This window comes from Mustela nigripes, chromosome 15, assembly GCF_022355385.1.
Source record: "Mustela nigripes isolate SB6536 chromosome 15, MUSNIG.SB6536, whole genome shotgun sequence".
Taxonomy (NCBI): domain Eukaryota; kingdom Metazoa; phylum Chordata; class Mammalia; order Carnivora; family Mustelidae; genus Mustela; species Mustela nigripes.
The window spans coordinates 48,181,850-48,200,811 of record NC_081571.1 but is presented as its reverse complement, the minus strand read 5'-3'; the positions used below and the strand labels follow the sequence as shown (position 1 = coordinate 48,200,811).

General features: G+C 35.3%; 1 protein-coding gene across 1 annotated transcript in view; it reads left to right on the top strand.

The window, feature by feature from the left end:
* KLHL1 (kelch like family member 1) overlaps positions 1–18,962 on the top strand; it is a 402,166-nt gene that overhangs the window by 129,817 nt on the left and 253,387 nt on the right. Inside the window, exon 2 of the mRNA XM_059377441.1 lies at positions 4,896–5,078. Coding sequence (XP_059233424.1) covers positions 4,896–5,078 — 183 coding nt within the window. The remainder of the gene's footprint in view (positions 1–4,895; positions 5,079–18,962) is intronic.

Genomic DNA, 18,962 nt, shown 5'->3' with positions numbered 1-18,962 from the left:
ACCAGGTTTACACACTTCACAGCACTCACCAAAGCACATACCTCCCCAATGTCCATAATCCCACCCCCTTCTCCCAAACCCCCTCCCCCCAGCAACCCTCAGTTTGTTTTGTGAGATTAAGAGTCACTTATGGTTTGTCTCCCTCCCAATCCCATCTTGTTTCATTTATTCTTCTCCTACCCACTTAAGCCCCCATGTTGCATCACCACTTCCTTATATCAGGGAGATCATATGATAGTTGTCTTTCTCTGCTTGACTTATTTCGCTAAACAAGATACGCTCTATTCCATCCATGTTGTCGCAAAAGGAAAGATTTCATTTCTTTTGATGGCTGCATGGTATTCCATTGTGTATATATACCACATCTTCTTGATCCATTCATCTGTTGATGGACATCTAGGTTCTTTCCATAGTTTGGCTATTGTGGACATTGATGCTATAAACATTCGCCTCAATGTGCGAAAGGAGTCCATCAAAATCCTTGAGGAGAACACAGGCAGCAACCTCTTTGACCTCAGCCACAGCAACATCTTCCTAGGAACAACGCCAAAGGCAAGGGAAGCAAGGGCAAAAATGAACTATTGGGATTTCATCAAGATCAAAAGCTTTTACACAGCAAAGGAAACAGTTAACAAAATCAAAAGACAACTGACAGAATGGGAGAAGACATTTGCAAACGACATATCAGATAAAGGACTAGTGTCCAGAATCTATAAAGAACTTAGCAAACTCAACACCCAAAGAACAAATAATCCAATCAAGAAATGGGCAGAGGACATGAACAGACATTTCTGCAAAGAAGACATCCAGATGGCCAACAGACACATGAAAAAGTGTTCCATATCACTGGGCATCAGGGAAATACAAATCAAAACCACAATGCGATATCACCTCACACCAGTCAGAATGGCTAAAATCAACAAGTCAGGAAATGACAGATGCTGGTGAGGATGCGGAGAAAGGGGAACCCTCCTACACTGTTGGTGGGAATGCAAGCTGGTGCAGCCACTCTGGAAAACAGCATGGAGGTTCCTCAAAATGTTGAAAATAGAACTGCCCTATGACCCAGCAATTGCACTATTGGATATTTACCCTAAAGATACAAACGTAGTGATCCAAAGGGGCATGTGCATTCAATGGGGCAGTTTTGATCTACTTGGTAACCTGCGCTCCTGACTTTATTCTCCATAACTTCCTCTAACCCAATAATGAAAAATTCATTCTAGATTTAAAAGTCCATCCTACAGGGAATTTTGTGACTTTTCTATTCAATGTGTTTGTCAATGTGTAGAAGGATGTTCTTGCCACATATTCCTGAGTCCGAATTCCTAAAATGTACTCTGGGAAATGACTGTATTCTGGAGTTGTAATTTGCAAACGTGTGAAAGGCAAACATGGTACAGCAAAATTTCTATTAGTTTTAAATATTTAAAGGAAATGGGTAAAGTCTGATGGAAATAACCATATTGTGTAGACAAATATTGTAGGAAAGAGAAAACACACATAATTTTAGTGGATTTAGATTTGTAAACTTGTCTGCAGTTCTTTTGGTTTTTCTGTGTGCACAAACGTCTTCTGGAAATAATAGCAATTATATATGTACTTGCTGGTCTAACTCTAATGGGCTTTATTTCTTCTTTCCTTTTTACATTACATGGTAAAGACCCTCTAGAAAAATGTTGAATAGAGATAGTAGTAACAAATTTCATTTTCAGTCTCAAGAAAGGAAGGTTTCCATTAAATATGGTTGCTATATGAATGAATTAGGTGGTTATATGATTGAAATGTGTTCCTTAATTAAGTACAACTTACTTGTGATTCATTATACACTGTACATTTGATATACTTCTTTTTTATATACTTTTTTCTTTTCTTTTCTTTTTTTTTTTTTTTTTTTAAAGAGAACTAGGGGAGCAGAAGAGGCAGAGGGAAGGAGAAATAATCTTAAACAGACTCCACACCTAGTGTGGAGCCCAATGCAGGCCTCAATCTCATGACCCTAAGATCATGACCTAAACCAAAATCAGGAATCCAACACCTAACCAACTGAGCCCCCTAGAAGCCACATATATACATTTATTTTTTACATACAGTTTGTCCTTAGTTGCTAGTGTTTTGCTTAGGATTTTTGCAAATATGTTTAGAAGAGAGAATGGTCATTAATTTTCTTTCCTTGTAACATCCTTTCCAAGTTTTGTTCCCATGGTATATTTGCTTCATTAAATGAGTTGGAGGAAGGGTTTTTTTTTTTTTTAATTAATTAATTTATTTTCAGAAAAACAGTATTCATTATATTTTCACCACACGCAGTGCTCCATGCAATCCGTGCCCTCTATAATACCCACCACCTGGTACCCCAACCTCCCCACCCCCCCGCCACTTCAAACCCCTCAGGTTGTTTTTCAGAGTCCATAGTCTCATGATTCACCTCCCCTTCCAATTTACCCCAACTCCCTTCTCCTCTCTAACACCCCTTGTCCTCCATGCTATTGGTTCTTTTTAAATGGGAACTTTTGAGAACTTGTTTTACTGTTGATGGATACTGAATCTTTAATTTTTGTCTTGATGTCTTTAACACATTTTTGAAAACTCTTGGCCATTATGTCTTCAGATGGCTTTTGCCCTATCATGCCTCTCCCTGTTTTTAAGACTACAATTATATGAATATTGTAATTTCTTACCATGTTTCATTTGTTTCAGAAACTGTTTATCTTTTTATCTCAACAATTCAGTTTCAATATTTTCTATTTATTTTTCAGCTTATGTTTTTCTCACCTGCATGCATTCTGCAAGTTCAGTTCCTCTATCAAAATCTTGAGTTCAATTATTATATGTCCACTTGATTTTTTTATATCACTTAATGTTCTTGATATTTTCCAGTTTGTCATCTATATTAAAATATAAAATATTTTATCATTAAGTTCTAATAAATAATACTTTAAATATATCAATATTAATATTAATCAAATATATTTAATGTAAAATATAGAATATATTTAATATAAAATATAAAAATATAAATATATTTAATTAAATGTTAATATATTTATTTTATTTTTTAAAGAAATAAATTTTATTTTTAAATATTTTGTTATTAAAGTACTATATTAAAATATAGTAATGATGGTTATTTTCACATCCATAACTAATTGTGATCTTTCTATTCAGAGATATATCTGTAGCACCTTGGAGCCTGTTTCTATTGTCTTGTTTTTCTCCCTAGGTCTAGTTTATTTATAGACCTGCTTTTATTTTTTACCTTAATGTCAAGCACTACATACATACACAAGAAATCAGAGTTTCTATGAGGTTATCTTTTTCTAAAGGGTTTTATTTTGACTGTTTGCTGACATTTAGATTAGATCACATTAATGCACTCAGAGACTTCATTGATTCAGATCTAAGTTTCTATCTTTATCTGTCAATTTCCATTTCCCTTGACTCTTAGGATAGAACCCTTAAGGGAGTTCAGCTGAGAGCCTGTGTATTTACGAGGGCCAGTCATCTTTCCTGGTCCTTGAATTCAAATTTTTATCTTTCAAGCTCTATTTAACTTTTCAATCTCCAATAAACCATTTTCTGCTTGCCTGGTGGTGCTTAAGAATCACAAATATCTCTGAGGAAAGTGTGCACAGTGACAGCCTTCCCAAACTTTCCTCCTTTATGGTCCCTCATTTTCTCTCAAGTTCTGGCTACCTTTGGAACCCATAATTCCAATATCTGTCTTTTCATCCAAACCCCATGATACTATTGACCTTGGCATTATGCTGAGTTTCTCAGATTCTCACCTTGCGCTGCTTATAATTAGTAAATATCTTTAGAGGGAAAGAAGAAGCAGTGTAGAATTTTGAGCTGACTTCCATGATTTTTTCTTTATTCTAAGATCTTGGTCTTTCAAGTCCTGGTTGTCTTAGTAGCTATTATTAAATTCATTTAGTTATTTTGATAGCATATGTAACATTTTTTTCTGGTGTTCTCAGTGAAGGGCTTAGTCAGCTACAAGTTACTGCCCTGTGATTAGAAGAGGATTTCTCCATACTTTCTGTTTTAAAATAAGCTACTTCACTATTATTGTTATATATCTAATTCATTTTAATTTTTAAAGTTATAAGGATTTAATTAGCATGGCATCAGAATACTTGATTCATTCTTCTGGCCTATCATGCATATATTTAGAGTATCTCCTTAATATACAGTATAGTATTTTAAAGCCTTCATTGTGAAACAGTCTATGATAGTAATGGATTTAATAGTCAAACTTAAGTATCATGAATGTTTCAAAATTTAAAAATTTATCGCATATACATTCATATATATGGTTAAAATATTTGTTAGTACTGAGCTACTATGTTTTACATATTTTTTAAATTAGTTGGGTATGGAATATGAAACTCAATAATTTACTTTTTAATTTGTTGCCAATCTTTTTTACAAACCATGTCTCATAATTTCTTATCATGAAAGTCACCTACTTCTGTAAAGGAACATTTATATAACCTCACAGGAATCATAATTTAGAATAGTATAATTAGATGATCTACCTCAATTTCAAATGGATTAAATTAACTTTTTATTAGTAATCAATTTTAGAAGAGGCATGTTAGTAATTTATTATTTCTGTTACTTTCTCAAGTTTTTAAACTTAATATCCTACTAAATATAGATAACCCATCTTTTAAATCATTTTTAAACTAGAAAAAAAGATAATTAATAATTCATTTGTTGCTTCCTAGAGCAAATTATTTCACCCAAAATAGATTTTTCTGACTTACATTAATAATGATTAACATAAGAAGACATGCACTGATTTTCCCCATAAAATTCTAAAATTCTGTATTGTTTTGGACAATTCCTAGCACTTTATAAACACCATCTTTTTTGTGTGTGATTTGTAGGCTGACAGCAACTGGCCACTCATTGACCCCTCAAAGTGATATGGACTCCAGTAGCTCTGAAGAATTCTATCAGGCTGTTCACCATGCTGAGCAAACCTTCAGAAAAATGGAAAGTTACTTGAAACAACAACAACTCTGTGATGTTATCCTGATTGTCGGGAACCGAAAAATACCTGCACACAGGTACAGTAACCTGTCTTAATTGGATAAATGGATATGTTTAGAAGTGATGGTCTGGTATATAGAGTGTAAAACCTTCTATGATTAGAGAATTAATAATCCATTTTTTGTGGCACAATAAAACTTTACATTTTTAAAAGATTTTATATGACACAGAAAGAGGCAGCAAGAGAGGGAATACAAGCCAGGAGAGTGGGAGAGGGAGTAGCAGTGTCCCTGCTGAGCAGGGAGCCAGGTGCACGGCTCAATCCCAGAATCCTGGGACCATGACCTGAGCCCAAGGCAGACACTTAACAACTGAGCCACATAGGCACCCCAAAATAAAACTTTATTAATGGGCACTGGGATTTGAATTTCATATACTTTTCACATGTCATGGAATATATTCATCCTTTAATTTTTCCCACCATTAGAAATGTAAAATCTGTTCTTAGATTGTGGGTTATGCAATAGGCCACAGGCCAGATTTGGTCTATAGGCCATAATTTGCTGATCCCTATGTTAAAGGACTCAAAATTTCAGGCCTTTGATTCATAGAAGAAAGAAGGGGGTTCAAGTGAAATTTGAAATATTTTGACTTTGATATTTTGTTATGAATTTCCAGGTAATTTATCATATAATAAATATGATATACATGATACTTTATTATAAAAATATTGTGTCTGTGTGTTCCTATGTGTTTATTCATTAAGTGATTATTATGCTCTCAAATGTTGTCAGGCTCAGAGATTATTAGATGATCAAAAAATCACTGAGAATCAAAGCTAAGATTTTCCAATAAGAACATCAAGAACAACTTGCTATTCCATCTATTAACACATGCCATTTTTCATAATGCTATTATTTAAATGCAAAGAATAATGAAGCATACAGGTAAATTGGCAGAATTCTAAATCACAAATGTATCCTACTAAGTTTTGTCAAATGATCATAGCTACATTTATTTATAGTAGTTGAGAATCTATATTTTTAAGGGAGCTTGAATTATTTTTCTTTTACTCCTTATTTCTTTTTTGGGAAGAATTACAGTGCCATTTTAAGTAATCTCTTTTAATAAATAAAGCAAATATAAATACCTCAAAAATGAAACTTCCTCTACCTAGTTTTGATAAATAGTCCATTTAATGTGAATCATAATTACACTAAGTGGAAATCCATTTTAACCGAGGAGAATGTACTTAAGATCTGAAATGAGATATATGTTTCTGCCACAATTAAAAAAAATTTGGTTTTCTTGAGTATATATTATTTGTTTCAACTAGGAAATTTAAAGTATTTCATGTTGGGGCGCCTGGGTGGCTCAGTGGCTAAGCCTGCCTTTGGCTCAGGTCCTGATGCTGGAGTCCCAACATCCAGCCCTTTGACAGGCTCCCTGCTCAGCAGGGAGTCTCCTCCCTCTGCCCCATACCCTTCTCCTGTGTTTTCTCTCTCTCTTCAATAAATAAGTTAAAAAAAGTATTTCATGTTGACATCTTTATTTTGCATTTATTAATTTAAAAAAATTTATAACATACTAATGTGATTCTTATGGTCCAATATATTTGAAAAATAATATGCTTTTAAACATCCCTTATGTATTTATGATTTATAATTCTAGGTTACAAGAACTAAACATCCAATTATTTTGTGCATTAATTTCTTACTACTTCACTTATGAAAATTCATTAAATTTGATATTTCTTACTTGTTTTTCTATTTTTTATTTTGAAATTACAATTGAGAAAATAATTTAATTTTGATACTTATTATTTTATTATTTTAAATAGTTGAATATATAGGCAAATATCTTTAGACTACCCTGATGTATGTTATTATTATTAATGCTAGTGAATTGGTAGAAAGTGTAAGTTATCAACATATAAAAAAATATTTTCAATGTACTCCTCTTTCCTATATTTTTAATTTAAATTTTATTATTTAGGTAGTGTATTTACATCTAAGTGCTAACTATTAAAAACATTCCTGAAGAATTAAACTATATTTCTGCTATGATAGCAATATTAAAATGTGAAAGTGAATTTGATACACAAGAAATGCATAGGAGGGAACACTTAACATTGAAAAACTAATGTAGGTCTAGTAGGGTTCAAAATATCAGTTAACTATGGCAACAATTCTAATAATATACTATCCACCTGCATTTTCAAATATTTCTATGACAGTGCATTATTATCAGCAGAAAGCCATTAACAAATAGTCATTATTATTTAGATATTCAATGTTGTAATATTTGTGGCAAATATGCAAATTATCCTGAAATCTCATCTTAATAGCACCTAGTTAAAAATTCTATTGTAAAAGATATTCTTTTTTTTTTATTCTTATTTATTTTCATTTTTTTTCAGCATAACAGCATTTATTGTTTTTGCACCACACCCATGCAATCCGTACCCTCTCCAATACCCACCACCTGGTTCCCCCAACCTCCCACCCCCCCAGTAAAAGATATTCTTAATTTGAGAGTGTAAATAAATTTACCTCATTTAACTTATAAATTGGTTAAATAATTATATGTGTGTGTGTGTGTGTGTGTGTGTGTGTGTAAAAAGACAGAGGGACTCAATCAATTCAAAAGTATATTAGCACATCAAATGCTCATTAATATTTTAAAAGAGCAGTGTTTCATGTAATTTGCATAAACTTATTTTATAGCCTTATATTGGTAGTAATTTAATATTTCTCATTTGAAGTATTTTTAATCAGTATACTGAACAATTCTCTCATGTTAATTATATTCTACATTGTTTTCTTTGTTATTCTTTTTATCTAGATTTTTAATATTATTTTCTAAATAACTTAATTATACAAATTATTTTATAATAATCAAGATGACTAAGAAATAAAAGTGCTTGTTACTTTAGATTATCCTAAAATGTCTGGGTAATTGTTACTTTTACACATATAAATTTGAACGTTTAAATATTTTATGTAGTTAGCAGACATTACAGCGAGTAATTATTGTCAACATCTATACTTTCCTTAAATGTGATAAGAAAAATTTTAGCCTAAGGCTATCTGCTAAATTCATGCAAATAAGAATTTATATTTTCTTTACATCATGACTTAAGACTTTAGTACTATTTTATAAGTAATTTATGTACTTATGATTCTAAGTTAAACATACATTAACTAATATGTGGGAAAATATTTATGGGGCATGGGGAAAAGGCAAGTGCTGTTTTTAGTAATCACAGTTACATTGTATGTCCTTATTTACACTTTTGCACAGTAAAATGCTGATAATTAATGCAAAATCAGTTCTTTGCTATAAATAAATGATCATCTTAGCAACAGTAACAAACAAATGGGTTTTACTTATTTTGTTATATTTTGATTAGCACAGATGAGTATTGCCTTTGGGCAAAATATATATGATGTTATAATCATTAGCACTGGAACATGGGGCTATTATAATAATTTCAAATAATGAAAAAAAGAAGCAATTTACATTAAGATCTACTGCTCCTTTAGGAAAGACACTGAAAGCTAATCTTATAAGCACTCACTAAATATTCATTCATAAAGTAATGTATATTTAATTTCTTATTATTATCTCATCATTCAAACCTTTCAAATCAATCCCTACTTAAGTTAATAGATTATGACTATTAAAGGGCTCTCCATAAAACCCTTTGTTTTTGTTCTGGTTATATTGTATATATGTTTTTAACCTGATATAAGTCATACCTATCAATGTATTTATGAAATGTAATGTTTATATAGATACATTCAATTACTGCTAAGCATATATTTAAGTAAGTTAGTTCTAAAAAGCTAGTAATACTTAAGATGACATGTTAATACTTTTTTGTCATGGAAAATAATCAAAATTCTGAATTTATCTGTGCTTTATGTTTTCAGAGAAATTGTAAAATAAATATAAACTTCCCATAAATGGCCCAGAATAATTGATCAGCAACAAGTGTACCAAAAAAACTGAATATAAATCCCTGAGTATTAAATATAGGGAATTTTTGTTAGGTAGTCTACCTGTAATCAGGGATGTCAGATGCTAAAAATTAGACTGACAGGATCAATTTTAATCATTGGACAGGCAATTTTCTTTTCATTTCTTCTTTTTTAAGATTTTATTTATTTATTTATTCATTTGTCAGAGAGAGAGCACAGGCAGGGGAGCAGCAGGCAGAACAAGGAGCTGGATGCAGGACTTGATCCCAGGACCCTGTGATTATGACCTGAGCCGAAGGCAGACTACTTTAACCAACTGAGCCACCCAGGCATCCCTGGACCGCCAAATTTTCAATGCTAGGAGAATTAAAGTGTTTTCAGGGCCTACTTCGTTAAAATGTACAGGTAGAGAATGAAATACCATTTAGTCTGTGAAAGTTTTTTCCCTCTCTAGCCATTATTAGGAGTAAGTGCATTACACAGAAGTAAACGAGAAAATCTTAAACAGCTAACATCTTCTGAGTTGGAAATAGTATTATTTATAATTTTATGTGCATAGAAATACACATATATATAGATATGTGTATATATATGATACATATATATGATTTAGTATTTTTTACAGAACATTAGTATCATGAAAATAGTTGAAGCTAAAAGTGGCAATTGAAATGATTATTTAGAAACACTTAGGGGAACCTGAGTAGCTCAGTCAGTTGTGTCTGCCTTCAGCTCAGGTCATGATCTCAGGGTCTTGGGATCAAGCCCCACATCAGGCTCCCTGTTCAGCAGTTTGCTTCTCCCTCTCCCTCTGCCCCTTTGCCTACTTGTGCATTCTCTCTCTCTCCCTTTCTCAAATAAATAAATAAAACCTATTTTTAAATAAACAGTTAAAACATATTAAATGCAGTAAAAAATTACTTTCATAAGTAATTTTGATATTAATATTCAGAAGTAGACAAGTAGTACTATATCTGTACTGATGAAAAGTTTATTTACATAGATTTTCTGTGATGACAGAAGAGTAGCTCATCTCTTCTATTTTATTAAATCCAACATCCACCTAAATCTCTCAGTCAGCCTGATAGGGTGACTTGGTGGCTTAGTTGGTTAAGCAGCTGCCTTAGGCTCAGTCATGATGATAGGGTCTTGGGATCGAGCCCCACACTGGGCTCCATGCTCTGTGGGGGAGCCTGCTTCTCCCTCTCCGTCTGCCTGCCACCCCCTGCTTATGTTTTCTCTGTCAAAAAAAAAAATCTTTTTTTTTTTTTTTTTTAAATCAGCTTTATAGTTAATAAGGCTCTGAAAAACTTCAGGATTAAAAAAAAAAAAAAAAGTTCTCAGTGCCTTCTGGCTTCAGTGGCCCCATGTAATAGTCACAGTTCCAGGCAGTACCCATGGTAGCCAGCTTCCAGAGGGCTTCTATGAATGCATAGACAATGCATTCATAGAATACTTCCTTGAAGGCATAGACAATAATGCAAAGCTGCAAGGATCATGAGCTAAGAAAATATGTCACAACTAGACATGCCTTAGAAGAAATGCTGAAAGTTGCTCTTCAAGCTGAAATGAATGGACTTGAATTAGTAACATGAAACCTTGAAAGTATAAACTATACTTGTAAAGCCAAATATACAGTCAAATTCAGAATATTTAAGGGGCGCCTGGGTGGCTCAGTGGGTTAAAGCCTCTGCCTTCGGCTCAGGTTATGATCCCAGGGTCCTGGGATCGAGCCCACATCCGGCCCTCTGCTCAGCAGGGAGCCTGCTTTCCCCCTCTCACTCTGCCTGCCTCTCTGCCTATTTGTGATCTCTGTCTGTCAAATAAATAAAATCTAAAAAAAAAAATTTTAAACTGTAATGTCATAATGTGTTAATCATGTAACTTTAATATAGAGATTAGAAGACAAAAAAAAAGAAGACAAAAATTTTAAAGATAATTATTGCAATCATCATGAGATAATGGATGTACAGTATACAAAGAGGTAAATTGTGACATCAAACAAAATATGTGTGGAGTAAAAAAAAAAGTAGTTTTTGTATGTGATTGAGATTAAGTTGCTATCAGCTTAAAATAGACTTTTATATTTATATTTATACTTATAGGTTGTTTTGTGAGGGAACTGCAAAACAGCCAGAAAACAATTAGGTGGCATTGGAAATCCTTACCTATCAATAATTATTCTAAATATAACTGGATTAAATTATCCAATCAAAAGGTATAGTGTGAATGAATGGATTATAAAATAAGACCCAACTCTATGCTGCTTACAAGACACTCACTTAGGCTTTCAGAGCACACATAGTCTCCAAAAGAAAAGAATGGAGAAAAATATTCCAAGGAGGAGGGAGAGTCAAGATGGCGGAGAAGTAGCAGGCTGAGACTACTTCAGCTAGCCAGAGATCAGCTAGATAGCTTATCTAAAGATTGCAAACACCTGAAAATCCATCGGCAGATCGAAGAGAAGAAGAACAGCAATTCTGGAAACAGAAAAACAACCACTTTCTGAAAGGTAGGACCGGCGGAGAAGTGAATCCAAAGCGATGGGAAGATAGACTCCAGGGGAGGGGCCGGCTCCCAGCAAGCAGCGGAGCAACGGCGCACAAAAACAGGACTTTTAAAAGTCTGTGCCACTGAGGGACATCGCTCCAGAGGCTAAACCGGGGCGAAGCCCATGAGGGGTCAGCGTGGCCTCAGGTCCTGCAGGGTCACAGAAGGATCGGGGGTGTCTGAATGTCGCAGAGCTTGCAGGTATTGGAACAGGAAAGCCGGCTACAGAGACAGAGCCGACAGTAAGCTCACAGCTCGGTGTTACCTTGAACCGGTCACAGGCTTGGTGAGCTCGGAGCACGGCCAGAGGTCAGGCAGACGGGAGTTACTGGGCGCTGTTCTCTGAGGGCACACTGAGGAGTGGGGCCCTGGGCTCTCGGCTCCTCCAGGCCTGAGACCAGGAGGCGGCCATTTGTATACCCGTCCTCCAGAACTATACAGAAAGCGCTCAGGGAACAAAAGCTCCTGAAAGCAAACCCAAGCAGATTACTCTCCCTGGACCCTGGTAAGGGCGGTGCAATTCCGCCTGGGGCAAAGACACTTGAGAATCACTACAACAGGCCCCTCCCCCAGAAGATCAACAAGAAATCCAGCCGAGACCAAGTTCAACTACCAAGGAGTGCGGTTTCAATACCAAGGAGAGCAGCAGAATTCCAGAGGAGGAGAAAGCAAAGCACGGAACTCATGGCTTTTTCCCTGTGATTTTTTATTTTTAGTCTTGCAGTTAATTTATTTTTTTTCTTTTTCATTTTTTGTTTTTTTTCTCGCCTTCAGGTAAAAATTTTTTTTTAACTTTGACCTTTTTCTTTTTTAACGTTTTTTAACCAGTTTATCTAATATATATATTTTCTCTATTTTATATTTTTCTTATTTGTTTTATTTTTTTTAATTCTTTTCTTTTTTTTTCTTTTTTCTTTCTTAATTTTTGAACCTCTTTTTATCCCCTTTCTCCCCCCTCACGATTTGGGATCTCTTCTAATTTGGTTAAAGCATATTTTCCTGGGGTTGTTGCCACCCTTTTAGTATTTTACTTGCTCCTTCATATACTCTTATCTGGACAAAATGACAAGACGGAAAAATTCAACACAAAAAAAAGAAGAAGAGGCAGTACAGAAGGCTAGGGACCTAATCAATACAAACATTGGAAATATGTCAGATCTAGAGTTCAGAATGACAATTCTCAAGGTTCTAGCCGGGCTCGAAAAAGGCATGGAAGATATTAGAGAAACCCTCTCGAGAGATATAAAATCCCTTTCTGGAGAAATAAAAGAACTAAAATCTAACCAAGTTGAAATAAAAAAAGCTATTAATGAGGTACAATAAAAAATGGAGGCTCTCACTGCTAGGATAAATGAGGCAGAAGAAAGAATTAGTGATATAGAAGACCAAATGACAGAGAATAAAGAGGCTGAGCAAAAGAGGGACAAACAGCTACTGGACCACGAGCGGAGAATTCGGGAGATAGGTGACACCATAAGACGAAACAACATTAGAATAATTGGGATTCCAGAAGAAGAAGAAAGAGAGAGGGGAGCAGAAGGTATACTAGAGAGAATTATTGGGGAGAATTTCCCCAATATGGCAAAGGGAACGAGCATCAAAATTCAGGAGGTTCAGAGAACGCCCCTCAAAATCAATAAGAATAGGCCCACACCCCGTCACCTAATAGTAAAATTTACAAGTCTCAGTGACAAAGAGAAAATCCTGAAAGCAGCCCGGGAAAAGAAGTCTGTAACATACAATGGTAAAAATATTAGATTGGCAGCTGACTTATCCAGAGAGACCTGACAGGCCAGAAAGAGCTGGCATGATATTTTCAGAGCACTAAACAAGAAAAACATGCAACCAAGAATATTATATCCAGCTAGGCTATCATTGAAAATAGAAGGAGAGATTAAAAGCTGCCAGGACAAACAAAAACTGAAAGAATTTGCAAACACCAAACCAGCTCTACAGGAAATATTGAAAGGGGTCCTCTAAGCAAAGAGAGAGCCTACAACTGGTAGATCAGAAAGGAACAGAGACCATATACAGTAACAGTCACCTTACAGGCAATACAATGGCCCTAAATTCATATCTCTCAATAGTTACCCAGAATGTTAATGGGCTCAATGCCCCTGTCAAAAGACACAGGGTATCAGAATGGATAAAAAAACAAAACCCATCTATATGTTGCCTCCAAGAAACTCATTTTAAGCCCAAAGACACCTCCAGATTTAAAGTGAGGGGGTGGAAAAGAATTTACCATGCTAATGGACATCAGAAGAAAGCAGGAGTGGCAATCCTTATATCAGATCAAATAGATTTTAAGCCAAAGACTATAATAAGAGATGAGGAAGGACACTATATCATACTCAAAGGGTCTGTCCAACAAGAAGATCTAACAATTTTAAATATTTATGCCCCCAACGTGGGAGCAGCCAACTATATAAACCAATTAATAACAAAATCAAAGAAACACATCAACAATAATACAAAAATAGTAGGGGACATTAACACTCCCCTCACTGAAATGGACAGATCATCCAAGCAAAAGATCAGCAAGGAAATAAAGGCCTTAAACGACACACTGGACCAGATGGACATCACAGATATATTCAGAACATTTCATCCAAAAGCAACAGAATACACATTCTTCTCTAGTGCACATGGAACATTCTCCAGAATAGTTCACATCCTCGGTCCTAAATCAGGACTGAACCGGGATCAAAAGATTGGGATCATTCCCTGCATATTTTCAGACCACAATGCTCTAAAGCTAGAACTCAACCACAAAAGGAAGTTTGGAAAGAAGCCAAATACATGGAGACTAAACAGCATCCTTCTAAAGAATGAATGGGTCAATCGGGAAATTAAAGAAGAATTGAAAAAAATCATGGAAACAAATGATAATGAAAATACAACGGTTCAAAATCTGTTGGACACAACAAAGGCAGTCCTGAGAGGAAAATATATAGTGGTACAAGCCTTTCTCAAGAAACAAGAAAGGTCCCAAGTACACAACCTAACACTACACCTAAAGGAGCTGGAGAAAGAACAAGAAAGAAACCCTAAGCCCAGCAGGAGAAGAGAAATCATAAAGATCAGAGCAGAAATCAATGAAATAGACCAAAAAACAATAGAACAAATCAACGAAAGTAGGAGCTGGTTCTTTGAAAGAATTAATAAAATTGATAAACCCCTGGCCAGACTTATCAAAAAGAAAAGAGAAAGGACCCAAATAAATAAAATCATGAATGAAAGAGGAGAGATCACAACTAACACCAAAGAAATACAAACTATTATAATAACATACTATGAGCAACTCTACGCTAATAAATTTGACAATCTGGAAGAAATGGATGCATTCCTAGAAACATATAAACTACCACAACTGAACCAGGAAGAAATAGAAAGCCTGAACAGACCCATAACCAGTAAGGAGATTGAAACAGTCCTTAAAAATCTCCAAACAAACAAAAGCCCAGGGCCAGACGGCTTCCCAGGGGAATTCTACCAAACATTTAAAGAAGAACTAATTCCTATTCTCCTGAAACGGTTCCAACAATAGAAATGGAAGGAAAACTTCCAAGCTCATTTTATGTGGCCAGCATCACCTTGATCCCAAAACCAGACAAGGATCCCATCAAAAAAGAGAGCTATAGACCAATATCCTTGATGAACACAGATGCGAAAATACTCAACAAAATAGTAGCCAATAGGATTCAACAGTACATTAAAAGGATTATTCACCACGACCAAGCGGGATTTATTCCAGGGCTGCAAGGTTGGTTCAACATCTGCAAATCAGTCAATGTGATACAACACATCAATAAAAGAAAGAACAAGAACCATATGATACTCTCCATAGATGCTGAAAAAGCATTTGACAAAGTAGAGCATCCATTCCTGATCAAAACTCTTCAAAGTTTAGGGATAGAGGGCACATACCTCAATATCATCAAAGCCATCTATGAAAAACCCACCGCAAATATCATTCTCAATGGAGAAAAACTGAAAGCTTTTCTGCTAAGTTCAGGAACACGGCAGGGATGTCCATTATCACCACTGCTATTCAACATAGTACTAGAGGTCCTAGCCTCAGCAATCAGACAACAAAAGGAAATTAAAGGCATCCAAATTGGCAAAGAAGAAGTCAAATTATCACTCTTCGTAGATGATATGATACTATATGTGGAAAACCCAAAAGACTCCACTCCAAAAGTGCTAGAGCTTATACAGGAATTCAGTAAAGTGTCAGGATATAAAATCAATGCACAGAAATCAGTTGCCTTTCTCTACACCAACAGCAAGACAGAAGAAATAGAAAAAGGAGCCAATCCCATTTACAATTGCACCCAAAACCATAAGATACCTAGGAATAAACCTATCCAAAGAGGCACAGAATCTATACTCAGAAAACTATAAAGTACTCATGAAAGAAATTGAGGACGACACAAAGAAATGGAAAAATGTTCCATGCTCCTGGATTGGAAGAATAAATATTGTGAAAATGTCTATGCTACCTAAAGCAATCTACACATTTAATGCAATTCCTATCAAAGTACCATCCATCTTTTTCAAAGAAATGGATCAAATAATTCTAAAATTTATATGGAACCAGAAAAGACCTCGAATAGCCAAAGGGATATTGAAAAAGAAAGCCAACGTTGGTGGCATCACAATTCCAGACTTCAAGCTCTATTACAAAGCTGTCATCATCAAGACAGCATGGTACTGGCACAAAAACAGACACATAGATCAATGGAACAGAATAGAGAGCCCAGAAATAGACCCTCAACTCTATAGTCAACTAATCTTCGACAAAGCAGGAAAGAATGTCCAATGGAAAAAAAACATCCTCTTCAATAAATGGTGCTGGGAAAACTGAACAGCCACATGCAGAAAAATGAAATTGGACCATTTCCTTACACCACACACAAGAATAGACTCAAAATGGATGAAGGACCTCAATGTGCGAAAGGAATCCATCAAAATCCTTGAGGAGAACACAGGTAGCAACCTCTTCGACCTCAGCCACAGCAACATCTTCCTAGGAACAACGCCAAAGGCAAGGGAAGCAAGGGCAAAAATGAACTATTGGGATTTCATCAAGATCAAAAGCTTTTGCACAGCAAAGGAAACAGTTAACAAAATCAAAAGACAACTGACAGAATGGGAGAAGATATTTGCAAACGACATATCAGATAAAGGACTAGTGTCCAGAATCTATAAAGAACTTAGCAAACTCAACATCCAAAGAACAAATAATCCAATCAAGAAAAGGGCAGAGGACATGAACAGACATTTCTGCAAAGAAGACATCCAGATGGCCAACAGACACATGAAAAAGTGCTCCATATCACTCGGCATCAGGGAAATACAAATCAAAACCGTAATGAGATATCACCTCACACCAGTCAGAATGGCTAAAATCAACAAGTCAGGAAATGACAGATGCTGGTGAGGATGCGGAGAAAGGGGAACCCTCCTACACTGTTGGTGGGAATGCAAGCTGGTGCAGCCACTCTGGAAAACAGCATGGAGGTTCCTCAACATGTTGAAAATAGAACTGCCCTATGACCCAGCAATTGCACTATTGGGTATTTACCCTAAAGATACAAACGTAGTGATCCAAAGGGGCACGTGCACCCGAATGTGTACAGCAGCAATGTCCACAATAGCCAAACTATGGAAAGAACCTAGATGTCCATCAACAGATGAATCGATCAAGAAGATGTGGTATATATACACAATGGAATACTATGCAGCCATCAAAAGAAATGAAATCTTGCCTTTTGTCACAACATGGATGGAACTAGAGCATATCATGCTTAGTGAAATAAGTCAAGCAGAGAAAGACAACTATCATATGATCTCCCTGATATGAGGAAGTGGTGATGCAACATGGGGGCTTAAGTGAGTTGGAGAAGAATAAATGAAACAAGATGGGATTGGGAGGGAGACAAACCATAAGTGACTCTTAATCTCACAAAACAAACTGAGGGTTGCTGCCGGGAGGGGGTTTGGGAGAAGGTGGTGGGATTATGGACATTGGGGAGGGTATGTGCTTTGGTGAGTGCTGTGAAGTGTGTAAACCTGGTGATTCACAGACCTGTACCCCTGTTTATAAAAAATAAAAAATTAAAAAAATATATTCCAAGGAAATGGAAACTAAAAGAGACCAAGTGTAGTAATACTTTTATCAGACAAGGTAGACTTTAAGGCATAATGGTAACAAGAAACAAAGGTGGTCATTATATAATGATAAAGGAATCAATTCGCCAAAATGTTACAATTATAAATACATTGTGATAATCATTTTCAACATGTATATGCATCAAATCATCACATTTTATACCTTAAATAAATGATATGTTTTAATATTTCAATAAAACTGGGAGAGGGAGAGATAAGAGAAGCTGAAAAACTTTTGTTTCACTTGTTTTCCCATCATTAAAGTATCATTTTAATGTCCTCCTTTATACCTACCACTGGTATTCAGCAGTACATGAAGCATCTTTCCTTGCATAAAACAAATGCACATTAAATATGTATGTCTTAGTCTACTCCTTGTTGTTGATGCAAAAAGATTATAAAACATAACACCATTCCACATGTGCTATTTCAGATAGTGAAAATAATATGGAAAAATAGAGAGTAAAGAATTTGTGAAACTTCTGAGGTACTGGCTTACTTAAAGTGGAGTCATTTGTATTGGAAATCCTGGAAAACTAAGCCAAAAAAATTGGGACAAAATGATTATGACAGATTTTGAAAACCAGTAGAGAAACTTGGATGTGAAATCATGTGCATAATTAGAAGTTCATGTAGATTTCTATATGAGTATTATAATTAAGAAGGGAGTATCATAATTAAGTCAATAATAATAATAATGGTCCTAATGCTAGTTAACATTCACTATGTTGGTTATGTGCAGGCCCTGCTGGACATTCTTTGAATTTACTTAGCAATTGTGTCCTAGGAGAGAAGGGAATTCTTGTTTTCCTCAACTTTTTCTTACAGAGTAAAAACTGGAGATATAGAAAAATTAAGACATTCACCCAAGTTAGTAAGAGGTAGTACTACTACCTACTGTCACCTGTGAATGCACTCTGCATTTATTATCCATTGTCATTGGGCCCACTCACAGGTGACAGTAGGAGGAGGTTGTGCAGGTCAGAGATGAGCTAAGAGGAGCAGAACACATAAACTCCCAGGGAGGCAGCTCCTATTGGGCCAAGTGTGATTCTAGAGAAGGGATAGATGGGAACAGTTAGATGATATTACTAGCACTAGGGACCTAGTTGTGCCTCATAAAGGGGGTCTGACCACGGTTAACACAAATTCCAGTACAAAAGAAAAGATGGATTTTGTGTCTTATTTGATATAGACAATGAAAGAGAAGGCGACATAAATAGTGACTTCTTAATATCTACTGTAAAAGTT